Here is a 27063-nt window from a genome sequence, read left to right on the forward strand (position 1 = left end):
TACACATTTTTAAAATCAAAAGTTGTATTTGTTAACATTATTTAATGCACATATGAAATAACAAACTTACAATGAACAATTGTAATTCTATTAACTAACATAACAAAGATTAATAAATGAACTAAAATATATTGTTTATTGTTAGTTTATGATACCTAATCCATTAACTAATGTTTACAAAAGGAATGGAACCTGTAAAGTGTTACCTTTTTTCTTATATTTGTTGTTTTCATATATGTTATTTTATTTGTTTAATTTAATTATATTTGTTTTTTATTTTATTAGTTCATTTTTATTTGTTCTTTCTTTTATTTGTTGTTTTATTTATTTTGTTTTAGTTGCTGTTTTGTTCTATTTATTTATTTTATTTTATTTGTTGTTTTATTTGTTTAATTTAATTTGTTGTTTTGTTTTTATTTGCTGTTTTATTTGTTACATATGAAGCATCAAAGCAAGTCTTAATCTTGAAAAATAACCCCACACTCTTTTTTTGGTAATCATTTGTGTTGTCCTCCATATGCATTCAAAAATAAATGGTTTTGTCTTCGAAAGAGAACAGCCTGAAGGGCTCCTGTTGACATGTAGAAGGATTTAAGGGTTGACTGCCCTCCAGTGGTAGCCATGCTGACAGCAATATTTTAAAATAATTATAATTTGATTAAATATGTGCCCTCTTGACAATGCAATTCCATTGGATAATCATTTTATCATTAAATGTATTATGCATTAGAAGGATGAAGTGGAGCGATACAGAGACATTTGTAATTTAAGCTCACATTTTATTAAGGTCAGTGGTTGTACAGAGCAGAACTGTCATTTGTTGCAGTTAGATCTTCTTACTTGTACGTACAAAAACAACGGGACCCTTAGCGCTTGTTGCTGTGGAGGTCTGCAAAGCAGAGAAAGGGTAGCGTTTTAAACTGTACTGCAGGTATTTCAGTTCATTTTAGGTTATTTTTTATTTTTTTTAAACTCACCTCAACCAGCTTTCCACCACTGATCTCAGATGTGTGGTGGTACTTGGGGAAACTTATGGCCAGCTTGCCCCCTTCCATGTTGACAGTCCCCTGGTAACACACAATTATAGGTTTTCACATTCATCAAATGAATCCATGTATGAACATAGTAAATGTTCATACACTTGCATTCAAAGGAATAGTTCACTCAACAATGAAAATTCTGTCATCATTTACTCACCCTCATGTTGTTCCAAACCAGTTTGACTTTCTTTAGACTGTCAGTCCCTAACGTTCTGCCTAATATTTCTTTTTGAAAGCAAGTCATACAGGTTTGGAACAGTGAGTAAATGAGTAAGAGAAGTTTCATTGTTGGGTGAACTATGACTTTTAGCATCTTGCTGAGAAATCACAGGGACAAAAGAGCATAAAACTTTGAGTTATACAGACACAGCTGTGTAGGAGGAACTCTATACCTTGAATTTTTTCCCACCAACTGTCTCCATGTCACTCTCCTTGCCAACGATGAATTTGTTGCACACAGTGTGGTTGTTCGGGTAGTGCTGGATCCATGTGTACTCATCTCCGTTCTGGGTGATCTCAGTCACAAGCTTGAAATCACGACCCTTCTCAATGACATCATCAGGGATACCTGAGGTGGACAAGAGTAATCAAGGTTTAAAGCAGCTCAGCTTTTACTGTTTAGTGTTGATCTTTGCCTTGTACAATCCATGCACAGTTCCAGCATTTGGTTGAGCTCACTGATTTGCAACAATAAATGCTTAATCCTTGTGTGACCTTTGGGACATTTTTGTCTTTTTCATTTTTTGTTTTTTCAATCATTTTGTCTGAGTTAATGCCAAAGGCATACATTTTGCCAAAGGTGTGTATTTTGGGGGGAATTTTAATATTTCAATAATATTTAATCTATAATACACTGTGTACACAAAATAGTTACTCAGAAATGTCCCCATTGAAACCTATTAAACTGCAATATTTGATCACAGTGCCATTAAAGCATAAAATCATGAATTCTATGACATTATTCTTTCATTCCGGAGCCCTGGCTTCAAAAATTAAATGTTTTAATATTTTCCACCAGATGGTGGCATTTTTCTCATGTTTAGCCTATGGAGCAAATACATGCTTTTTTCCTATTTTCTATTTGCTGTATTATAGAGCACTGCAGGCCAATTGAATAAATGATGCAGCTAAAATTGTGTGGGTGTGTTGGTATGGATGTCAGAGTGTGTTTTGTATGTGTGTATTGAAGAAATTTGTGTGTGTGTATAAAAAAACAACAGTGGCATTATGTAAACGAACTGGCATTTAAAGGGTTAAATTCCTGAAAATTAATGAATATTTGGTAGTTATGATCAGGACTGATGTTGGTTAAGAAAAATGTACTCATTGAAAGTGGAAAATAATATTAATATGTAATATTGTTATGGCAGTTTTTTGATGTGGACATTTTTGTCCTCTAAGGACCTCTGAGTAACTTTTTTTTTATTGACGCACAAGGGTTAAGACTTATTCTTATGCATGTCAGCTGATAGTTTGTAGAGAACAACAAATGTGACTTTTGGTTCTTTACAATATGCTTGCAAATGATATGCATAAGCACCAGAACATGTTGGAAGACCTGCATGCATTAGTCATGAAGCAAACATTGTCTAGTCCAATGCAGTTTATAGTACAGAGTACTTTTCTCAATGGCACAAAAATAATGGATCAGGGCAGTAATTTTCCAGCTTGAGAAACATCTATTCTGGGGTTTTAACCAGTAACTTTTTGATTATTGGCCCAGAACTTTAGCCACTTAGCTACCACCATCTGTAGAGCCAAACATGCATACCAGCAGTGCAACAAAAAAAAAAAAAAAAAAATTCTGTTTGAAGACAAGTGGCTTACCAATCAGTTTGCAGAACTCATCGTATCCATCCTGAGATTCAGTTTCCCACTTGCCGGCGAAAGCCATTGTTTGGGTGTTGGTTGCTGAGTGGAGAGAGAAGAGCAAGCTGAGAGTTGAGGTTGGAGAAAGGTACTGATGGATGAATTTCTCTGTGCTTATATACTCTATTCGTAGCCCTAACTCTGCCTCTTTTTCATGACATTGTGGGCACACCATCTTCATAACTATGCCATAAACTTTTACGATGGGACCACATAAGAGCAAGTCATGAAGTGGATGACCGTACGGCTGATTACCTGAGTACCACTGATGTGCTGCTGTACATTGGCCAGTGAACGAAAATGAGTGACATTATTTTTGTTCAAAATCGCTTTCAATAAATGTCACTTGCAGTGACCCTCAGAAGTGCTTGTACAGTATACATGTGTGTACAGTGTGGCTTAACAACGGAAACGATGTCAATAACATCTGTCATCTCAATGGCCAATATAAATGACAAATAGATGATTAATGGGAGTAATGGAGCAACTCTTTGCAAAGGGTGCTTTTGTTTAAAACTATAACAATATAACCTGGTTATGACCTCATACACTTGACCTTAAACAAGGTCATTTAACAAAGAATATTAGTTTTCTTAGAAATATAAATTTAGCTTTAACATTAGCTACAAGTAAAATATAGTCTATATAAACTAATCAAGAAAAAAAAATAGTAGTGTATTCTTTAAAACAGTTCAAATTGAGAAATTCTAAAATGTAATAATTTCATTCTGCAGTGTGTACTTTTGTATTTTTTTATTTACTTTTGTGTTCATGAATGTTTTACTTTTTACTATTATTTTTAATTACTGTATGTGAAGCACTTTATTTATAACTAATTCCTCAACTTTATAATTTTAAACTTGTTGGCAATAAATTTATCATGTTAAAATGACAAATTATATATGAATGATCCACGCAGAATAACAAAAGTCATGTGAATATAACAATTTTTCTTGGGTTTTAATCTGGAATATATATTTGCATCATATTTTATATGCTTTAAAATGTTTTAGATTTAAGACCATAGAGGAATTTTCCTTTTGACTGCTATAGTCTCTTTTAATGTAACCCACTGAATAGACTGCAGTCTGCAGCTGTGCTCAAGTTAGACCTGATACTTGGCAGTACAGAAGGTCATCTGCCTTGACCTCGCTACCTCAAACTGAGGGCCAGAACACACAGGATAATTTTGCAGACATGAGCAATATGTTCCATTGGATTTTGATTCATACTCATACAGAGCTCTTATAGGGTGTATTTAAGTCAATCTATTCTCAATTATGAAAATTATGAAATTATGAAAAAGAGCCCCTATTTACCCTGAATTCGCCCTTTATCTAAGAAGCACAAAACAAGAAAACAAATCAGCCTATCCCATAGGAGAGAAATATCACAAATTTCTTTATTATCTTGATTTCTGTCTCCTAGAGTGTAATGAAATGAAAAGCAAACTGAGACTTTTGTTTTAAGGAATAGTTCACCTAAAAATGTAAATTGTTGCATCATTTAATCACCATCATGCCATCCCAGATGTGTATGACTTTCTTTTTTCTGCTGAACACAAACAAAGATTTTTAGAAGAATATTTCAGCTCTGTAGGTCCATACAATGAAAGTGAATTGGTACCAGAACTTTCAAGCTCCAAAAATCATAAAGGCAGCATAAAAGTAATCCATAAGACTCCAGTGGTTAAATATATATCTTCAGAAGTGATATGATAGATGTGGGTGAGAAACAGATCAATATTTAAATCAATTTTTACTTTAAATTCTCCTCTCTAACTAGTAGGTGGCAATATGCACAAAGAATGCAATTGCCAAAAACAAAAGAAGAAGAATGTGAAAGTGGAGATTTATAGTAAAAAAAAAAAAAAAAACTTAAATATTGATCTGTTTCTCACCCACACTTATCATATCTCTTCTGAAGACATGGATTAAACCACTGGAGTCTTATGGATTACTATTGCCTAATTTTGCCTTTATGTGCTTTTGGAACTTCAAAAGTTTGGTCCCCATTCACTTGCATTGTACGGACCTACAGGGCTAAAATATTCTTCTAAAAATCTTTGTTTGTGTTCTGCAGAAGAAAGAAAGTCATACACATCTAGGATGGCATGAAGTTGAGTAAATGATGAGAGAATTTTCATTTTTGGGTGAACTATCCCTTTGAGTCTCCTACTTCTTTGCTGAGGTTTACCAAGACACCAAAATCTGAAATCAAAAAGAGATTTCAGTATCAATTCAAAAATGTCTCTACAAATTCTTCCAAGACTAAATTATCCACATTAATTTTTATTGTATGTCAACAATTATCTGCAATAATTTCTCCTAAAAAAAAACATCATATGAGACAAAGTTGATACTTAAATGAAATACAGCTAAGAACTCCATTAAGACTCCTTAGTATTGCAAGAGCAACCATCAATAATGCTGTATTTTCCTCTGGTGATTATCCAAGCCTCTCATACATTCTCATAAAAGCAACTAAAAATGAATAAATAAAAATGCTGCAGTCAGAAAAGTCTGTGTAAAACAATCTGTCTTGTCTGGAAGTTTTAAGAAAGGACAGAAACATGTGCCATAGGCCAATGCCCTTCCGCACATACACCTCTGCTAGTTTCTCACAGAATATACAGCTTTCATTGCATCATACTCCCCCTCCTTGCCTGCTATGCCAGTCACAGAGGGCAAATAATATATTTTTATTTCCTAAAGTCTTATGTTGAGATACAGTATATAGATACATTTCAGCTTCTGAAATCACCACATGCCTCTGATAAGCTAAAGAGAGATAAAATCAGAACAGAGCAATCTCACTTTTGTACTTTTAGAGCTTGCTGCAAGCTCTGACCTGAGAAAGCACACATTTGTTCTTGGGGAACAGGGAACGGTGTGACATTTGTCTGGATTTAGAGATTTATTTCACAAGTGTTTGTGAAATTAAAAGTTAAATTGTACCAGTCATCCATGCAAATGACAAGAACTTAAGAACTTAATACAACTGACAGAAATCTTGAAGTTATTATGGATCTTGATTTTTTCCCACATTTTTTTACATGAACTTTACTTTTTGCAGAAAATATTAAACACTTGGTTGAATGGAGTAGTAAAGTTGCTATCATAGCAAACAAACTGGTAACCCCTTACATACTGAATGACACATCCAGGTACTTGGGTGAAGTTGTCATAGCTCTTAAAAGAGCATAAATCACTAACAGTATATAGTACGATTGCGAAACTCTCGTTAAACTGTGTCCTTCACAACTGAGTCACCCAGAGAAAGATTTAATGAACGTAAACCAAAGTGAAACATAAACTTTTATAATACTGCCATTCTTCTTTAAAGTGTCTCTCAAGGTTTGACAATAAACGTGTCATGTTGAAAAATTATGATATGGCGACAAACTGTTTCAACAAAGAAATCTGACTGGCTACATGTTTTTACTCAGAATCAGATAAATGTATATAAAAAAATAATAATACAAAAAATATATTTTTTTAAACAATTATTAAATGAGACTACAAATCATACATCAAGTGAAAAGTTTCTTTTATTGTTGTGTTTCTTTTCTAAACATATTAATGTACTGTAGTGATTCCTAACACTTTTTATTTCCCTACTATGATGAAAGTATTATCAGGCGAGAGGAAAGGTGAAAGGTCAATGTGTTGATGGTCGGTAGGTCATAGAGCTGTTCAGCTGTGATGTCAATTTGTTGGTGAACCTGGAAGGATAATTCACCATGGGTTCCCTCAGGATTTTCCTATGGGTTTTTATAATGTGGGTTTTCAACTTATGAGTAAAATAAGGTCTGTGGTAATTGAAGATACATGGACATTTTGTTCAACAACATAAATTACACACTTTCACACCTCAAACACAGTGGCGTGTGCAGACATTTTTGAATGGGGTGGCCCATGTGGGGCACAGACTTATTCAAGGGTGGCATGAAGCGTAACTCAAAATCCCTGATATTAATAATAATAATAATACTAATAAGAAATGTATATTTTCAGGATTTCTTTATAGACAAATGTTACTTAGCTAAATAATTAATTAATTGTTTTTAAATGTTAATACTGCAAAACACAGAAGACTCCAAATAACATTTAATTTTGTAATTTTGTATTTTTTTTTTCAGTATAATTTTTTATGTATGTAGTGTGTCTTTAAACTGCAGAAATGTTATGGACACTGCTAATATGAACACGTTAGTTCTGTACAATTTTGTGGAGTTTTGGAGTTGGAGAGATGCCGCTACCATGGCGTGACGTAATACCATCAAGTAAGCTATTGTTTTATTTTGAGTAAATAAAGAATATATTGAAGTTATTTTTTAATCTTATCATAGGCCTACACATAAAGAATGTGCATGGATTTCAGTTTTGTGTTGGCTATTCAATTTAGCCATATATTTGGACTGCCAAAGGTAATTTGATTATTTAATTAAACAATGCTTTACAAACAACTTACTTAATTTGATATTAAAACTGTTTTCCTGATCTCCAAAAAATTTAACATTTAAATAATAATTTTGTTTAAGAGACATACTATGAATTAGGACTGAATGCAATACATTATGAAAGGAAATGAATATAGGCTATATGAAGACTCAAATTTCTGCTAATTAAAAATTGATAGGTGTATTAATTCAATTTTAACTCCAACACATGACTATGATAAAGAACCTAAAGTTTACAAGTTTTGTGGCAATGTGGCATTATATCTTTTTATTTTAACTTTGTTTGAGGCAGATAGTTTTAAGTAAACTAGATATCCCGCATGTTTAAAAGAACATACTTACGATGCGCACATTGATGTTATACACACCCCAAAGATTACGTTTCTGAGTTGAAGGCAGGAGCGGATTGTGATTCCATGATATGTGGACACGATGGGATGGATGCGGGCGGTCAGAAAATATCCTGACAGCACTGTGGCATCAAAGGATGTGTAACTCGGACAAATGGTCAATTTAGTGTTAAGAAACCAACCTCAAGCAAGTCAGATGGCCATCATGTCACATGTCATCTGATAATAGCAATAACAGAAAAATTGAATGTTTTTGTGTACACTTGTTGTCTATTTGTACGGCTTTCGCCCTATGTGGAAAACAAATGTGGGGTTGAGGGAACGGGAGCGGTCGAGAAGAAAATCACTGCGGGCAGAGAACGGGTGAACATGGAGTAAAATTCAGCGGAAAAGTTCAGGTGCGGGACAGACACTTGCGGTAGCGGTATGGAAAAACAGTCCCGCGCAGATCTCTAATGTAACGGATGATCGTAGTCAAGGGTGTAGCCAAACTCTTTTTCAGGGGTGGCCAGGTAAGATCCAGTGATTTTATTGGGGTGGCCAAAAAAATTCACTACTGTGACATGCTGTACCAAAAGCAAATTCTACAGACAGAAATTCTGTCAATTCTACAGAATTTATAGATCACAAATGTACACAAGGAATTTAAAGTTATCAATTTATTTCCAATGCTATACAAAAGAAGGAAAAAATGTATTGGCTGCATATCTTAAAAAAACAAAGCTTGGTTGGTGTGGATGTTTGATGCATGTTTTTACTAGCTGGACCAATGTAGTCACGAGTTCAGAACCCAACTTGATCTGCTTTTCCATGTTGCTGAATTTGCCGGTATGTACTGATCCTACGTTGGCATCGTTGGCACGGCAACATGTAGTTTATTTTTCCACGATACTGCAGTGAAATCAGAAACAAGTGACCAAGCGTCCCCATATCAATAAATAATGCAATAAAGTTGGCTTGATGTTGGATGTTCTTTATTCACATATAGTCGCAAATTTAGGGACCGTCTCTAAAGATACAGCAACACTGGAGCATACATATCCAAAATATTTACAAACATTCCCATAACATAGAGTATACAACTTAAGTAACATTTGAAGCAAATGACTTACAGGCATACGACCAACTCCAAAGTGTGCATGTAATGCACACCTTTCAGATTTATTATATAATTAAAAAAACAAAAAACAATTGACCAGTTATATGTAAGCATTTCTATATTCATCAGTATTGTAATAGGCCTTGGTGTCGGGATCTGGATTTTATTTAGTGGAAAAACGGATCAAGTTGGGTTCTGAACTTGTGACTACATTGGTACAGCTAGTAAAAACATGCATCAAACATCCACACCAACCCAGCCTTGTTTTTTTTTTGTTTTTGTTTTTTTTTAAATAGATATGCAGCCAATAACCTACACACAAAGGAGTTTTAAATAATGCCTAAACTAAAACTCTGCTAACTAAATTCAGCTGACTTGATACATTTGTTAACGGACTATGATAATGGCTTACTCGGACAACACATTGTTTCCTAGAGCTGGCAGAAAATACTCAAAACAGACACAAGCAGCATATCTATCAACCACAAATAATATAATATTGAGCAGCAGCCGTTGGAGTTGCATTTAAGTGATGTCACCTCCCTTCTTCCAATGACTGGCTAGAGGAGGAGCTGTCGATCAAGAACTAGTGGACCAATTGGGACGTAAAACGCCCCCTGATTTACATGAAACTCTATTCACAAGTTTTGGAAAATCAAGTGCAGAACTTGGAAACAAAAGTAAAGAAAAATAGTGTAAGCATAAAAAAAAAAAATGAAAATATGAGCAAAATTATCATAGAGCACAAAAAACAGTAATATAACCAAGAAAAACATGATTTTGTTTGCAATTCTGATGACTTTGCTTTAATATTTATCTTGTTTTTTTGCAGCATATTTTAAATAAGTATATATTTGGGGGCAGTGGTGGCTCAGTGGTTAAAGCTCTGGATTACTGATCAGAAGGTCAGGGGTTCAAGCCCCAGCACCACCAAGATGCCACTGTTGGGCCCTTGAGCAAGGCCCTTGACCCTATCTGCTCCAGGGGTGCTGTATCATGGCTGACCCTGCATGTCAAAAAGAATTTCACTGTATATGTGTGATATTAATTATTATTATTTTTGATTCATGCTTGTTATTTTTTGATCTGTGCTTATTATTTTGATCTTCGCTTTTTATTTATTTTTGCACTTATTATTTTTTGATTCATGCTTATTATTTTTGGATCCGTGACCACAATACATATGGCGGGAATTTGATCCCAAACACTGCAATGGTCGTTATATGACGTCACACCTCTACACACAGAGGTTTGTGCCGTGTGGGCGGTTCGCAGCTGTTCAGCCTGAATAGCGAAGACTGTTTGCGTCATAGAGCGGCGAAAAAAGTCACCTGTCTGTCAGTGTTGTCAAAAGTGCTTTGCACAACAGGGGTGGCCAGAGGGGAGGCCAAGCTTCAATCAGGGGTGGCATTGGCCACCCATGGCCACCATGTAGCTACGCCCCTGATCATAGTGCTTTTTTGTCACATTGTACAGTGTTTGCAGTGAATGTAACCATTGTTTATAATGAAATGGTCCCTCACCTGATTTCCTCTAGCCCTTTTCACAGGTGCAATTTAGTCATGTTGCGGTCTCGAGGATCATATGACATGCAGCGAGATCTAAGGTGCATGTTCAAGTCATATTTCATTTCACATGACTGTACGCATTGTTTCCCCGAGTCCACTCGAATAACTATCATTTCCTGACACTGCTTTACGCTTGGATTTAAACCAACGAGGTGTAGCAGCCCGGTTGAATAAAACTAATTTGCTCTCTTTCACTGATATTTGTGATTGTCTTCCTTTTATTCCTTCCACATATTTTGACACCACAACACACTGTAAGAGCTAAAACATGCAAATAATATAGTATGGGTATTTGCAGAGGGAAATTAATTTAAACAAACCAATGAGACAACACAATTGGCTATTTTACAAAACAATTACATATTTAACACAAAATCTATACATAAACAACATAAAACTAACCATAAACCAATGTAACTGACATGAAGACAAAGGTATACAAAATATAAACACATAAAATAAACATTACTGACCTTGTGCCCTTATCGACCAGGTATTAGATGAAAAACAAAAAAACTAAATATACAAATTTCCACTTTACAATTCCTTTATCTACACTGCGACTCATTAACTGTTATGTATAGTGTGCTGATTGCTCTCTCACTTCAAAATAAAAGTCCCGATAGGTGAAATAACTAAAATAATTTAAAAAGGGAAATAATAACGGTAAAAACGCACATCTTGTGGCTTTTAATGTTATACTTATATAATCAACTAAAAACTAAGCTGTAAATAACTGAGGGTTATTTATACGAGGTTCTACTCTTTTTATTGAAGGCCTGCCTCCAACGTTTCAGTTTAGAATTTGGGGTGGCATCTGGGGTGGCCAATCAAATTCTAGGGGGGACCAGGGCCACCCCATGCCCCCAATCTGGACATGCCCCTGCTCAAACATGAATTTGGAAGCCACCATGGTTTTTTTTTTTTTTTTTTAAGTATGCAATTCAATACAGCTTCAAAATTCACATTTGAGGTATGACTGTGTGTAATTTGTTTTAGTCCACGTATCATCAAGTAATGTTTACCACAGGCCTTATTTTACTCATAAGTTGAAAAATCTCGTTATAAAAGCACATAGGAAAATCCGGAGGGAACCCATGCTGAATCCTCTTCAAAAAATTGTTAATAATAGACTACATGATGCATTTTGAGTAGAAGAGAGTCAAATTCTTTGTGGGAATCTCTGAAACCATTTTACTTGATTGTTTTCATTCCAGCTGGGCTTTTTGGTTATTTATTGTATTATAGACCTTGGGTGCATCTCAATCAGTTCCCTAGTTCAGTAGTTCCAGTGCACTGAAATGTTCGCTCCCTAAAAAATCCCACAATGCACTGTAAAAAACAAGGGAGCATTGTTGCTCACTATGATCCCTTGCCGGAAACGTTGTCATCTCTTCTGAAGTCTCTCAAGTCGTTAGAAGATGGGCATAAGTTAAAATATATGATGTCAAAGCCTTATTTTCTCTTTAAAAGAGATGTTGTTTGTCTGTCATCCACAATGAAAGAGAGCAATCATTTAAAAATTAGAGTTGTTAAAAGAACAACTCCTTTACATTTGTATTTCTTTATGTCATTTATCTGTTATAATAACACTGTGCATTTGAATATCTTCAACGAAAGTGAACGATAGTGTAATATATACAACGATTGTGCTGATTAATAACAGCTGCACTTCAGTGGATGAACACCCTTGCCAGTGCCCTAATTCGTGACGTTCATGATGTACTGATTCACAACATAGGGAGCTAGGGAGCTGATTGAGACACACCCCTTGTTTGCAGCCTCCACCTTGGCAAGAAGGGCTCCCAGTAATGTATAAACTTGCTAACTTGGATGGCATTTTATTGTAGATTTATTCTTCATGTTGGCAGTAACAATGCTGAGAACACAAAAAACGGACCACACCAACTGACATTGACATAAAAACACAACTCAACATCGCCCCTGGTGGCGCCAAAGTTGAGTTGTGCTGAGCAAAGTATACTGACATAATAGAAGCCAATCACAATATACGTTTCCAAGGATTTCCTATGAATGGCAAGAAGCTGATCCAATCAATGACAACCTGCCGAAAAAATAACCAATGGAAAGTGTCAGTAGTTGTAGATGGGCGGGCTTAAATCTTATCATAGGGAGAGGGCCGAGTACTAGTTTCAAAGCGGAAAGAAAATGGCGGCCGTGGCTGCGGAGCCAGGAGCTGCTGCTGCGGCATCAACAACAGCGGGGGACGGGCTGGAATACGAGCCCGAACCAGGAGAGCATGTGGCCGACCTAGAGGCCCACTCAACGCAGGACTTCGCCCCGGAAATGGAGCTTTGTCATCAACCCACGGATGTGGATGCAGTTCAGGAATGCAGCCAGGTCCAAATGGAAATCAGAAGGCCGGACCTTCAAGCCGCGCGAAAAGCCCTCGCTGCCCATGCGGACGGTGAGCGCACCGAAACGGTGGGTTCCTGGGTGTGCGTGGATGCAACCGAACAGCCCGTGCTTACGGACTACAGATATACAAGCGTTTCTGAGTACGGGGAGCGCTTGAAAGAGCCCTTCTCGCCCAAGGTAGAGGCTGTAAACGAGGTCAGTCCTTTCGAAAGCAGCCCCTGCCTTCTCCCCGACTCTCAGCCCTCCGTGGTCTTCTTGCATTCCCTGCCCGTTCATCCGTCGGAACCTGAGCCAGGACTGTCCCTTGCCGAGCCGGCCGAACCGACTGTCGAATATGACTCGAATCCCGAATTAACACATCCTACTGACTTAGAGTGTGAACTGATAGGCTTCACGCAGCCGGACCTGGAGCCCGAACCTGCAAATGATGCTCCCGCATCCGAACTCAAAGCTCACGAGGATGCCTTCCACGACATGCCTCACCCGTCTGATCATCTGGACTCTCTGTCCAACGCGGAGGAAACCTCGCTGGGAGAATCGGTGGGACAGAGCTGCATTAGTGACTTTTCAACTGTCTCCAGTAAGGACTCAACTGAACTTCCAGCAGTGGTGGATCAGTTGCTCATCTCATCTTCAGAACCGGAGGAGGTGCACTCGCATCCTCCTCTTCAGCAAACGGACCTCAGTGAACTCGAAAGGACAGAGGAGTCAGAGACGAAACCCCCGGCTCCGTGTTCTGAGCCGAACACGGTGGACCGTCTGGTGCTCGGGTCAGAGGTTCGAGTCTCACTGGATCACATCATCGATGATGCGCTTGTGGTGTCGTTTCGCTTGGGCGAGAAGATCTTCTCCGGGGTGCTCATGGACCTTTCTAAAAGGTAACTTTAGACTGTATGCGTAAAATAAAATCATAGTTGTCACAATGATGTTGGCATTGCTTGAGGACTTTACTCTTTATCAGGAGCATCTTTCCTACCATAAGGTCTTACACCTTAGTTTATTAATTATATTTACTTTTATTGTACATTACGTATATATAGTATCTCTGTAGTTTTTTTTTTATAGCTCAGAATTGTCAACATTTATAAGCCTCATGCAGGTCTAAACCCATATGACTTTCTTTTTTCTCTGGAGCACAAAATATGTTAGGTAAATTTTAGACTCAGTCACCATTCACCTTCATTGTATGGAAAAAGAGGCAATGAAAGTGAATGGTGACTGAGGCTAACATTCTGCCTAACATCTCCTTTAGTGTTCCTTGGAAGAAATGAAGGTCATACTGTTTTGGAACAGCCTGATAGTGAATAAATTCTAGAATTAAATTTTTTGTGTGAACTGTTCCTTTAAAGGCTTAGTTCACCCTAAAATCTAACTTCTCTCATCATTTCCTCACCCTCATGCCATCCCAGATGTGTATGACTTTCTTTCTTCTGCTGAACTCAAATGAAGATTTTTATAAGATTATTTCAGCTCTGAAGGTCCATACAATAGAAGTGAAAGGTGACCAGAACTTTGAAGCTCCAAAAAGCAGATAAAGGCAGCATAAAAGTAATCCTTAAGGCTCCAGTGTTTAAATCCATGTCTTCAGAAGTGATATGACAGATGTGGGTGAGAAACCGATCAATATTTAAGTCCTTTTTATGCTGCCTTCACGTGTTATCGGAATTATCCTAAATATGAGTTTCCCACTTGGAAGTTGCACATGAACAACCCCTCAAGTCGTAATTATTACTTTGAAATTCGGAGATAATTTTGATACCCGAGTTTCCGAGATGGGAGGAGTCGTAAACTTTTCAACATGGTGGAGGAGAGTACGGTTTCTGTAGTGAATGACAGGTTTTATTAATTTTTCTAAATACAACTAATTGTTAGCACTTACCGTTTCGGTCATATTCATTTATGTATATCAGCAACCATTTCACGCATGTCGTACATTTTTATACTGTAAAAATAGCTTGTATTTGACCAAAATTCCATTATCGTCCGCAAGCTGAGTAATATATTTAATGAGGTCATAATAAAAGTTCCTTAAGAAATATCTATGAATGAACATTTTTTCCAACAACAAAGCACTTTAACGCAACATACTCATAGTTACCACTTCAGAAGTGAGAAGTAGGATTATTCCTATAGCATATGAAGGCAGCATTACTATCAAACTCCACTTTCACATTCTTCTTTTGTTTTTGGCGATTTGTATTCTTTGTGCATATCGCCACCTACTGGACATGGAGAAATATTTATAGTAAAAAAAGGACTTAAATATTGATCTGTTGCTCATCCACACCTATCATATCGCTTCAGAAGTTATAGATTAAACCATTGGAGTCGTGTGGATTACACTGCCTTTATATGCTTTTTAGAGCTTCAGAGCTGAAATATTCTTCTAAATATCTTTGTGTTCAGCAGAAGAAAGTAAGTCATACTCATCTGGGATGGCATGAGGGTGAGCAAATGAGAGAATTTCATTTTTGGTGAACTCTCCCTTTTATTGTTTAACTCTGGATTGTGGAATGTGGAGGACAAGTATATATGGGTCAGATATTGAAAAATAACACATTTATTCAATTCAACCAAGATTTTTTTTTTTTTTTTTTACATATACTGTATATACATACTTAAGTTCATATATACACTTTTATATGAAGATTTAACCATTTTATCACCATTTAGTTTGTTTATCCAGTTCATTTAAATAGTCCAGTTGTGACAAGTTAATTTTTTAATGTACAAATATTCAATGTAGTCTCTCAATTAATATGTAATTTTATTACCAAAACTGCATGAAAAAGAAAAACTGTTTACCATGTCACACTGCAGGACACGCTGCTTGACTTTTCATGACAAGACTTATGATAACTAGGTAGGTTGTACATTATCATAACAAGGGAAAAACAGTGTTATGCTGATGATTATCACCCAACACCCCCCACAAATTTCTCACACGGTCTCTCTGTCTCATCATCACCCTCTTTCACACATTTTCTCTCTGTGTCAGTAATGAATCATAGTTGAGCATAATTTAAAGTGCCATCCATGCGGCCCATAGCTGTGATCTCCGGTCTCTCAGTTCTCTTCTCACTTTGTCAACAATACGAAACATTCTCGTGATATATTTTTGGAAGGAATGTGTCCAGATGAGCCTGTGCAACAACATTGTTGTGAACTGATTATTGCATCTGCTAAAAAAAAATGCTTTTAGAGGGATAATTTCCCATATAATGCCAAGCGCACTACACTATTTGCAGTTGACACCCTGTGCCCAATTAAAGACTCAAACCCTTTTTGTTTTTGGTTGAGGTGGCGCACACACTACACAGCTGGGTGTATCAACTACACGAGCATTTGTCCTGACTAAAACCCTGCTTTTACACCGCATATTGAAGATGCATTTTGGCTGATCTGATCACAAGTAGATCTAGCCTCTTTTGACCACTTGTATTCGTATTTCAAGGGAAAAATCTCTCATTTCATGATGGAATACATCAATAATTATGTTTGTGTATTACTGCATGATAATAAAGTGCAAAAATTTGAAATAAAAAGAGAGCTATAAACCGGAGCACCATTTCTTAATTATACCTGAATTTAATATGAGCACAAACGTGATGTTTAGAGCAGAATTTAACATCTAAAGTAATTTGAGTGAATTACCTGATGTGTGTGCTTCTCATCTCTGTCAGTGCATGTTGATATCAGGCATACTAAGGAAGATCTGTGAAGTTCTTGTGCATGTACACTACCGGTCAAAATGTATGAAACACTTACTCATATTATAATTGCTTTTTTATTTTTTCACATTTTAGAATAATCGTACAGTCATCAAAACTATGGAATAACAAATGGAACAATGGGAATTATATTGTGACTAAACAAAATCCAAAATAAATCAAAACTGTGTTATATTTTAGCATCTTCAAAGTAGTCACCCTTTGCCTAGAATTTGCAGACATGTACTGTTGACATTTTCTCAACCAACTTCTTGAAGTGTCACCCTGGGATGCTTTTTAAACAGTATTGAAGGAGTTCCCATCTATGTTGGGCACTTATTGGCATCAATTTCCAAAAATTTTTTTTTTTTTAAATTAAATTTTAGTTTTATAATTAAATAAAGTAAAATGGTGGCACATTTCAGTCAAGTGTTTCAAACTTTTATCCAGTAGTGTATATGCATTATTTTTTTCTCCCCAATTTGGAATTCCCAATGCGCTCTTAAGTTCTAATGGTGACGTAATGACTCGCCTCAATCCGGGTGGCGGAGGACAAATCCCAGTTGCCTCTGTGTCTGAGACCGTCAACCTGCGCATCTTATCACATGGCTTGTTGAGCGCATTACCGCAGAGATATAGCGCGTGTGGAGGCTTCACGCTATTCTCCGCGGCATCCACGCACAACTCGCCACGTGTCTCACCGAGAGCGAGAACCACATTATAGCGACCACGAGGAGGTTACCCCATGTGACACTACCCTCCCTAGCAACCAGGCCAATTTGGTTGCTTAGGAGACCTGGCTGAAATGACTCAGCACACCCTGGATTTGAACTCGCGACACCAGGTGTGGTAGTCAGCGTATTTACTCGCTGAGCTACGCAGGCCCCCTATGCATTCGCTTTTTAAAAATGTTCATTCAGACGATTAATTTCTTTTAAATGCGCATGTAACTGGCAACAGATCAAACGGATCACACAAAGTGCATTTTTTTTTTTTTTTTTTTTTCTCTCAGTTTGGAATGCCCGATTCCCAGTGTGCTTTTAAGTCGCGTAGTGATTCACCTCAGTCTGGGTGGCGGAGGACGAATCCCAGTTGCCTCTGTGTCTGAGACCGTCAGCCCACGCATCTTATCACATGGCTTGTTGAGTGCGCAACTCACCACACGCCCTACTGAGAACGAACCACATTATAGTGACCACGAGGAGTTTACCCCATGTGACTCTACCCTCCCTAGCAACCAGGCCAATTTGGTTGCTTAGGAGACCTGGCTGGAGTCACTCGGCACACCCTGGGATTTGAACTAGCAAGCTAGCGAACTCCAGGGGTGGTAGCCAGCGTATTTTACCACTGAGCTACCCAGGCACCACCACCCAAAGTGCATCTTAAAGATACAATCTGGAATTTAATTCACAAACTCACACACATAGCAATGGGAACATTTATTTGTGGAAATGTCATCAACAACATGAAAGAAGGGCTCCTGCCGGTTCGTTGCACTGATTTTCACAGAACGGAAAAAAAAAATCCCAGCTGAAATTTATGAGACAGCACGTAGGGTTCTTTTATTTTGTTTGGCTCTTGCTTCTCAATTCCTTGCTCTCCTCTTGCGTTCTCTCTGTATTTCATTGGCTGTTGCTCATTGTCGATCTCCCGCTTGTCGGGACAGTGCACACACCTGACGAGAAAACGTTTAGATATCACGCCTTTGAAATCTGTCGTAGCGTCTGCGACTAGACTGGGCATGTTGCAGAAATGCGCACTACACTACCATCGGTCGTGGAATCTGAGACTTCTCGTCGCAGACTAGTCGCCAACTCGGAACATCAAAGGAGACAAGCTTTAGTCCTAGTGTGCACTAGGCTAAATTCAATTAACTAATTTCACATCAGATTCTTGATTGGTGGTAGTAATTACATTTTCCTGTAGGCAGGACCCAAAGATGCCCATCTTTGCTGACATATGACAGCATCTGTGGCATGCTGTCTATTATACATAAAAATAATTTAATTATTTTTATACATAAAAATAATTTATATATAAAATAATTTCAACTCATACCTCAACAAACAAACAAACAAACGTTAACAGATATGCACTTACAATGTGGGTCTATGGGAAATGTGCACAGTGTTCAACATTGTAAGTGCATCTCTGTACATGTTTTTTACTTTTAAAATCTGAGGAATGAGTAATTTCTTTTTCCCTCTGGTAATCAATAAAGCTAAAATTGTATTTAACCCATAATGTTTTCTTAAAGACCCCCAACATTGGCATTTGTGTGTAACATGTTGTAACAGTTAAAGGAATAGTTCACCCAAAAATGAAAATCTGCTGATAATTTACTCATCCTCAGGCCATCCAAGATGTATTGAGATGAGTCATTGTTTACATTGTTTTTATTTTTTATTAATTGGAAATTATTTTTTATTATTGTTTTGGACTGTTTTGGTTTGTGAACGGCGCTTGGTCTGTGCAAGTCTCTCTTGTAAACAGTGACGCGCTTCCTGCCTCCTCCACGTGACCACACCAACGTGCTTACGTCATCCCTCTCGTGAGCGCACGTCACAGAGATGTACGGAAGGGAACATTTGTAGTTAAAAAGTATATAAGTATTGTTTTATTTCTAAAAATAATCAATCGTTTGCATTCAGAAGAAATTTATTTGTCGACTGTAGTCGTGTGGATTATTTTGATGCACCCTAAATATGCATTTTGGACCGTCAAAAAATGGAGTACATTCACTTGCATTGTTTAAAGGAGGAGGCCTGAAATGAAATCCTAAAAATCTTAAATTCTGTTTTGATGAAGAAAGAAACTCAGATACATCTTGGAGGGCCTGAGGGTGAGTAAATTATCAGCAAATTTAAATTTTTGGGTGAACTATTCCTTTAAAGGAAGGGCAAGGAGGAGGGGGAACCAGCTGAGCAGTCAACATAAAGTATTAATGGTATAAATAAATGTAAACAAAACATAAACAAACAGACAACGGCCGCGTGTGTGTCTCTTTCTCTCCCGAACTGGCGCCTCCCGCTCGTCTTTATCACCCTCCTGGCCGATTAGCCCGATTCAGGGCCGGCCGTGTGTCCTCGCAGCCCAGCCTCGCCCTCCTCCTCGTCACACATGTTAATGATAAAACATCTTCCAGCTCAGCATCTAAAGCAGAGGCAGAAATATGTTATTAAAAGAAAATGTGTCACCAGCTCAGCTAATTTCATGCTCCCTGTGAGTAGGACCATCTGTGAGAGTGCAGGGGAAAAATTAAAACAACTTCTCTTCAGAAATGGAAATTTCTTCTGTCTTTTATGGCGTCAAAGTAATTGCCCATGTTTTGGAGTGGTGACAGAGATATGGCCATGGCGACAGATGGATAGATGGATCTTCATCCTATAATTGGTTAAAAGCAGCTAATATCCGGGGCATGGAATAATTTCCCTCTGAAGGTCCCACTTTCCCTGTGTGAATGATGAGATATTGCCGCAGTACAGTAACTTAAGTCAAACACTTAAAGCAGTCATACTGTCCAGGTTATTTTTAGCTTCAGATGGAAGGGCTTTCTTCATTTGCATTTTTCGATGTAAGATCATTCCCAGTCTCTGGTTGAAACTTCTAATTGGAGAGAGACACATCACAGGATGATTGTCTGATGACACTTTTCAGAAACACTGTAACTGACCTGCAATGGCTGATGCATATTCCTTTGACATTTAACAGATCACAGAATCAAACACACTTTTTTTTTTTCAGGGACAATATATCTGTTGCACACACACAAAAGTGTCCATTTCACATATTCATTTTATTTCCAAAATTCGCGGCATGATTATTTCTTTTTTTCCTGGTAGAATCAGCTATTATAATTTGTTATTTTTTAAGTTCTAGGCCCACGCTAAGCACTGAAAACTGAACAGAATGATTGCCTCAGATAATGGTTCTGTCAGGTCTAAGTCTGTGTTTTCGACATCCAAGGACATTGCAGTGTACCGTTTTGTCAGCAGTTTTGCTGCATTGCATTTTGCTTCTCAAATCAGATTTTTGGGCAGTAAGATCAGCTTTTAGACAAAGCTGTGATTGTTTCTTTTTCTTTTTTTAGCCTTCCCATTTTTTTCTTTTAATAGATATATCCTGTTGCTTACAAAAAACTACCGAAAAACTAACCGAAATTTGATCAACTAAAACTTAAACATAGTTGAAGACAGTGAGTACTCTAAAGGGGCATTTTATCCTATCAGAATCTTTTTTCTATGGGGTTGTATTATTGTTTCAGAAAAAATAATCTGATCTCCTACTTTAAAGTCTGCACATCTTCCTGCTTCACAATGTGTTCATGAATTTTGCATATTTTCCCAGTTGCATAAGGTGGTTTATCCATCTGTAGTCTTTGATTTCCCAAGACCCTGCTTTTAGCTCCTGTCTTCTGAGAGACTGGAGCATGAAGTTAGTGCTTAAGACCTCATAGTAACTCTTCAGTTACTGTATGATTGAATAAACAAATCTGTGTGCTGCATTTAGTTGATGCATATTAGCAGGCTTACTCTAGTATTGTGGAGTTTTAAGGTTTAGATTTAAGGAAAAAGGGATTAGACCCCAAACTCATTTTACTGTTCAGTTTAATGTTAATCTCTGTCTTCTCATCCTCTCAAACTCAGGTTTGGACCTTATGGAATTCCTATAACTGTGTTCCCCAAGAGAGAGTACAAGGACAAACCAGAATCTATGCAGCTAAAGATGGAAGCATTCCAGGCGGAGACAGATAAGGGTGTCGCTCAAGGACCTACTGATGCCCCAGTTAAGGACCCAGTGAATGCTCCTGATGCCCCTCGGAAGGACCCTGCTGAAGCTCCTGCAGTGCCCCAGCCCTGTCCCAAACCTCAATCCCACCCATGGACCTCAAAACCACCTCCCTTGTTTCAGGAGGGGGCCCCTTATCCACCTCCGTTGTTCATCAGGGACACCTACAACCAGTCGTTACCTCAGCCTCCACCCCGCAAAATCAAGCGGCCCAAGCGAAGGCTGTATAGAGAGGAGCCCACTTCTATAATGAATGCCATCAAGCTCCGACCAAGACAAGTTCTGTGTGATAAATGTAAAGGGGCTGTGGTGCAAGGGGACAAGCGTGAGACCCGCAGAGGCCCCATCTCGGACTTCCGGAGTGATGATCCTAAAAGACGGCGCAATGACAATACAACGGCAGCCGCTAGTAAGCGGCCCCGTAGTGACCTACGCTCTGATGAGAAGAGCCGTGGTACTGATGGGCCTAAGCGACAGTCCTCCACTCTGGGCCACAGTCAGGTCAAAGGTGCAGCTGCAGGGAACAAAGTGGTGAAGGGAGTGTCCAATACAACATCTTCCTCGGCCAATGCCCGAGTGCAGCTCAATGCCAAAAAAGTGCTTCAGAGCAAAAATGTTGACCACTCCAAAGCACGAGAGGTGCTAAAGATGGCCAAGGATCAGAGAAGGCAGAGAGAGACAGTCACTGGCAGCAGTGGGAACTCTAAGGCCATGACCAGGTCCGCTGCTCTCCAGGAAGCCCACCAGAAGGTCCACTTTACCAGACGTCTACAGCAGATCAGTGGAGGAGGTCCAGGTTCCAATCCCCTGCCACCCAGGATGCGCATCAAGCCCCAAAGGTATCGTAACGAAGAGAACGATTCTTCTTCATGTAAGCCACCTTGCTTGGAGAAAGTGCCGGGAGGGGGCCGTTTAGTGCTGCCTAAACCAGCTACGCCCCGCTGCACCTCCACACGCTCCTCCTCCTCCTCCTCCTGCTCTGCAAGCCAAGCCGCTACCACTGTAGAGCCCCAGGGGCCAGACAGAGTGCTTGAGTCCCTGCTGAGCCAGGCCCAACCTGAGTCTCAACCGCAACCCCTCCCAGCCCCGGAAAACAGGGAACCCCAGGCTGAGCCAGAGGAACAGGAGGGGCGGGAGGAAAAGCGGGAGACGCGTGGGAGCAAGGCTGGCAACCTAGTGGTCTACATGACCCTTAACTCAAGCCAGCCTGACTCCTCTAGTACCTCCATCTGCAGCATCGATAGTGCAGATGACTTAAAATCTTCAAACTCTGAGTGTAGCTCTACCGAAACTTTTGAATTCCCCCCTCCCGGTGATTTGCGATCGGCCCCTGCCCCTGGCACATCCTCCGCTTTTGCCTCTGCCTCTCCCTCTGCTCCTAAGGATGACAAAAAGCGCAATAAATCCCTCAAAGCCACAGTCTTTTCCAAAAACGTCTCAAAGTGCGTTGCCCTGGATGGCTGGACAATTTGCGTAGGGGACATTGTTTGGGCCAAAATACTTGGCTTCCCCTGGTGGCCCGCACGCATCCTAGCCATCACAGTGAGTCGCAAAGATAATGGGCTCTTAGTCAGGCAGGAGGTCCGAGTCTCCTGGTTTGGGTCGCCCACTACTTCCTTTCTGGCAATTAGTCAACTTGCCCCCTTCCTAGAAAACTTCCAGTCTCGCTTTGACAAGAAGAGAAAGGGCCTGTATCGTAAAGCCATCACAGAAGCCGCCAAGGCTGCCAAGCAGCTCACTCCCGAGGTTCGCGCCTTGCTAACTCAGTTTGAGACGTGAGGTGATGGACGTGGTAAGGTAGGCAAAACAGGCGAGTTGGCCCCGTACCCCTTCTGAAACCTCTCAAACTTTGCTGTACTCAGTCAGCTTCCAGAGTTAAACCCAGAAAGCTTAAGCCAGGCAACCAGGACTAATTTATTTTTGTTAAAGGCAAAAGAAGGGGATAGAATTGATTAACTGAAAGGAAACGGTTGTCATGTTGAGTATCGGATGTTCATCTCTATGTAACCATCCTTTTGATCATAGCATATCATCTTACAATTATTATACTGAAACCTGATAGCATAATTTTAGAAAAAAGTTTTATGGGTTTATAAGTTCCCTTGCTTTAAGATTGCCTTGAAATTGTTGTCCAGCTATGTAGTATCAGAATCTGAAAGTTCCACAAGGGGGAAGAGTGAACACAGGAGAATATTTTTATCTAACTTAACACAGTTAATTCTGCCATTAGGATGTTAAGAGAAAGTGTTATAGGTTCACAGTGTCAGAGCATCCCTGCTGCATTTCTTCAGTGTTCTATAGAATTTGGAGCCTCTGTCTAATCTCCCTATAATTATATGACCTACATTTTGTTTCTTTTAACATGGAAGTTGGTGTAAATGTAAAAGATGGCCCTATTGAGTTCAGTGTCTCGCTCAGGTAGAAAAAATGGCTTAATTGGTGCTGACCTTTCTCATATGCTCTGAGACAACTAATCCAAGTCCAGTGATCTGAGCAGACGGCTGTTGATCTAGGTGTGGCTCTTGGCCAGCCGTGGCTTTGCAGGCAGTTGAGCTGGTGTTATATGGGAGGAGCCTTTAGACCGAAGTCACCTCAAGTGCCACTGTGAGGAGAGCACAGGGACTCTGTAAACACAGAGAGTACAACCTCAGACACGGAGAAACCTGCCAGCCTATCTGTGTGTCTTTCCCCACCACTCGCAGCTACAACATCTGCTCCCCGAGCTCATTCTTCCCTAATCTATTTGCCCTCTTCACAGCTTCTTGTTCTTTTCCTCCACTTGGTTTGCTGTCTTACAGAACCCCCCCCCCCCCCGCCCCGCTGGTGTATGTTTGTGTATTAGACTGTTTTATATGTATGTCTAATTTTCGCAAAAATGTTCCTGTTGTTCAGCCAACCCACCAGCCTCCCCTGACTTGGTTTTTGCATGGATTTGGGAGTGCATATGTGTTTTAAATGAGCATTTATTTGATGGCACCATATGTTTATCCAATTTAGGCTTATCACATCAAGAAACAAACTCTAATTATTTATGTAGCTGCAGTGGAATTCCGAAATCGTATATTATGAGTTCAAATAAATTCATAAATGAAAACATTTGTCGGCTGTGGTGTCCCGCTGCAAAAGTGGGGCGTTAGAGCACAAGGCAGCAGTTGTGAATGAGTCATGTGAATATGTTCATCATAATTATCGGTCAAGCCTTTGGCTGGTTTAGTTGTTCAGTGATTATACTGTTTCCAGTATTCATTGTCTCTCAGCTAAAATGTTTTGCTAAGGATTATTGTTTTAAATTTATTTGTTGTGCCTGAACTTTATTTTCTGTTATTTCACTATTTGCATAATAGGGCTGAAGGTCTGGAGTACACATTTGTATGTAAAGTGTTAAAAAATTAATGTTGCCTGATTAATTGGAAGAAAAATGTTCTGACTCTTATTTCAATGCTGAGAACAAACGATTTTATTAGTGTGGATGAGCATTTTTTTTATTTTTATTTTTTGTTCTTATCTGTAAACATGGTTATGTCCTTGCATTGCATACCCATTAGCATCTTAAATTGTTCAGTTATATGTACACACCCAAGAAGGGACATACTGTAAGATAGCCTAGTCTTTCCACATATTACTTAGCAGGTAGAGATCAATGGCTTGAGGAAGAAAAAAAAAAAAAAAGAATGCTTGGTAGACCACACTGACTGACGGAGGAGTAATAATGGTGTTTAATTTGGTGGTTGGCTTTGCTTAATTTCAGCATCTTATTTTTTACTTTTATTATTTCTATCTGTTTGCAGGTCAGAGAATGCTGTAAAACCATTGAAAAAAAAGTAACAGTTGAAGATATTGTGTACATGTTTTCTGATGTTTTAAGAGTATATAAATAAACTGTGAACTTCAAGAATTTTACTTAGTCGTCATTATTTTTTTTATTTTTCCTTCCGCTAGTATTTCTCTCTCCAGAGTTGTCAAGTCCAATTGGTTCAGGCCACCATTGAAATAAATTGATATCAGGTGTAGAATTGCTAAGCTCTGTTGTGGGAAAGCTGTTTTTCCATGACTTTTTCAATCCCACTGTCAAATATGAAGATATGAAGATTTCTGAAATTAAATTTTCAATAAGAAAATCTGACAAGTGTGTTTTTGTGGATATATATTCTTTAATTTCTCAGTTAACCAAATGCCTAAAGACAGATTTTCATACCTGCAAACAGATGAGAAAAAATGCGCCAATATCTTTTTTTTTTTACTGCACAAGTAGTAAATTATAATGTTATTAGGCTCAGGATAATTGTAAATAGTTTCATAGTGATTTGTCATTTCAGTGGGTCTCGATTGCACAAGTTTCTTTGCATGCTGTCAGTGTCCACATGGTCTTGACAATATTAGATACAAGTAGTGGGAAATTTTTTTTGGCATAAAGTCAAGTTAGACTTTTATCCAAAGTGAGACTAAATATAGGTTCATATAAGGACTGATATACCTTTCAACGTAAATAAACAATATACAAGAAATTGTAAAACAAAATGTATTTGGTCTAAAATGTTATTTAAGGAGCAGGAGTTCATCCATATGGTAAATATACATCCTTACACCCCAGAATGTCCAAACATAAATTTGAGAATATGAAAATTAGTTAACCTTATGTTTTAGAGCAGAGAGCAAAGTATTTTTTCTTATTTTTATTGTATTATGAAAGTCAAAATATGTTTAGGTATGCCTCAACTTCATTGCTTGAGGTAACCAACTTTTTGAGAGTGGCAGATGTTCAGTAAAGAAACATAATTATGTAGATATTTTTAGGTGCAGTAGTTCTCCATGGTACACATTACAATGCACATAATTAGTGGCAAGATGTTGATTTTCTCATTTGTTCGTTAGCTATTAGTATACTGAAACTAAGCAATTTCTGAGAAGCAAATAAACACTTGAAGATGTGGCTAATAGTTTTTATCAAAGGGGACAGTAATTTTTCCATGATGTCTCCCAAATCAGTTATTTAAGGCCTTGGAACATCTAACAAGCTTTTAGCTCCTTTTTATATATATAAAAAAGCAATTTTGTATGAGGGACAAAATCATACCAATTACATGCTGTTTTCTTTTTCTAGTGCTGCAACGCTGAAGGGCTGCTGATTGGTCTGTTGCCCAGAGCACTGCCATTGGTCAAGAGACAGTAATACGGGAAGAGCCGTCCACAGTTGGAGAGACAGGTGTAATGGAGAAATTATTTTTATTTAAGAAAAGAATTATATATTTATAATAGTGAATTGCAGACTTTCCACCTATTGCCCAATCAATGATGCTGAAATTATTTTTTCAAAACCAGATTTTTCTTTTAGCAGGCACTCATGTTGAAAGCATGTTTGAAAAGGACACCTGCAAATACTAAACAGCACAGGGAAGTTCTGGCCATTATGGGATCCAGGTGGCAGTAGGGCAGAGTTATTGCAGGGGTTTTAAGTGTTTGCTTGAAATAAAAAATAATAATAAAAAAAAAAAAAATTAAGATGTCTTAGAATGGTCAAAAGATTAATGTAAAAATGCAATAAATATTGCATGTGCTATGCTTCACAGCACAATTAAAGATGCCTGGGTCTCATTGTGCTTCTAGTTTTGGATGAAATCCCAGTGTTCCTTTCCAACATTATCTCTGCTCCTTTTATATCGAAATATTCTGAGCCTTAATGCAGGGGATGGACTTGAGCCCCTTTTTGTGTTTAGACTGTACTTGAAGTCTCAAGAAGGACAGAGGGGTTTCTCTACTTTTAAAGCTTGAAGTTTTCCCACTCTGTGGCACACCATAGC

At 38.4% G+C, this 27063-nt stretch overlaps 2 protein-coding genes across 5 annotated transcripts; one reads left to right on the top strand and one right to left on the bottom strand.

The window, feature by feature from the left end:
- Nucleotides 1-759: 759 nt before the first annotated feature.
- On the bottom strand, nucleotides 760-26337 carry LOC127428429 (gastrotropin-like). 2 transcript variants are annotated; one of them, XM_051676790.1, is made up of 5 exons: nucleotides 23713-26337; nucleotides 2868-2951; nucleotides 1433-1608; nucleotides 978-1067; nucleotides 760-889 (listed from the first exon to the last, which is right to left on the bottom strand). In XM_051676790.1, exons 2-5 carry the CDS (start codon nucleotides 2932-2934, stop codon nucleotides 827-829), a joined length of 396 nt encoding a protein of 131 aa, XP_051532750.1. In that variant the 5' UTR covers nucleotides 2935-2951; nucleotides 23713-26337; the 3' UTR covers nucleotides 760-826. The 2 variants fall into 2 exon arrangements, with proteins under 2 accessions (XP_051532750.1, XP_051532751.1); XM_051676791.1 differs by lacking the exon at nucleotides 23713-26337 and adding an exon at nucleotides 10862-12068.
- Nucleotides 12333-26502, top strand: LOC127428417 (PWWP domain-containing protein 2A-like). Of its 3 annotated transcripts, XM_051676767.1 has the most exons (3): nucleotides 12333-13645; nucleotides 21124-23062; nucleotides 26367-26502. In XM_051676767.1, exons 1-2 carry the CDS (start codon nucleotides 12558-12560, stop codon nucleotides 23042-23044), a joined length of 3009 nt encoding a protein of 1002 aa, XP_051532727.1. In that variant the 5' UTR covers nucleotides 12333-12557; the 3' UTR covers nucleotides 23045-23062; nucleotides 26367-26502. The 3 variants fall into 3 exon arrangements, with proteins under 3 accessions (XP_051532727.1, XP_051532726.1, XP_051532728.1); XM_051676766.1 differs by lacking the exon at nucleotides 26367-26502 and having other exon boundaries at nucleotides 12334-13645; nucleotides 21124-25160; XM_051676768.1 differs by lacking the exons at nucleotides 12333-13645; nucleotides 26367-26502 and adding an exon at nucleotides 15605-15630 and having other exon boundaries at nucleotides 21124-25160.
- Nucleotides 26503-27063: the final 561 nt, after the last annotated feature.

This window comes from Myxocyprinus asiaticus, chromosome 38 (genome assembly GCF_019703515.2).
Source record: "Myxocyprinus asiaticus isolate MX2 ecotype Aquarium Trade chromosome 38, UBuf_Myxa_2, whole genome shotgun sequence".
NCBI lineage: Eukaryota > Metazoa > Chordata > Actinopteri > Cypriniformes > Catostomidae > Myxocyprinus > Myxocyprinus asiaticus.

Bases quoted from the DNA above. Each gene is read 5' to 3' on its own strand.
- LOC127428429 (XM_051676790.1), bottom strand. From the start codon at position 2,934: ATGGCTTTCGCCGGCAAGTGGGAAACTGAATCTCAGGATGGATACGAT. The intron at 1,068-1,432 runs GTATAGAGTTCC...GTGTGTTACCAG, and splicing joins TTGGTGGGAAAAAATTCAAG to GGGACTGTCAACATGGAAGG. The intron at 890-977 runs GTGAGTTTAAAA...TCTGCTTTGCAG, and splicing joins GTGGTGGAAAGCTGGTTGAG to ACCTCCACAGCAACAAGCGC.
- LOC127428417 (XM_051676767.1), top strand. From the start codon at position 12,558: ATGGCGGCCGTGGCTGCGGAGCCAGGAGCTGCTGCTGCGGCATCAACA. The intron at 13,646-21,123 runs GTAACTTTAGAC...TCTCAAACTCAG, and splicing joins CTCATGGACCTTTCTAAAAG to GTTTGGACCTTATGGAATTC.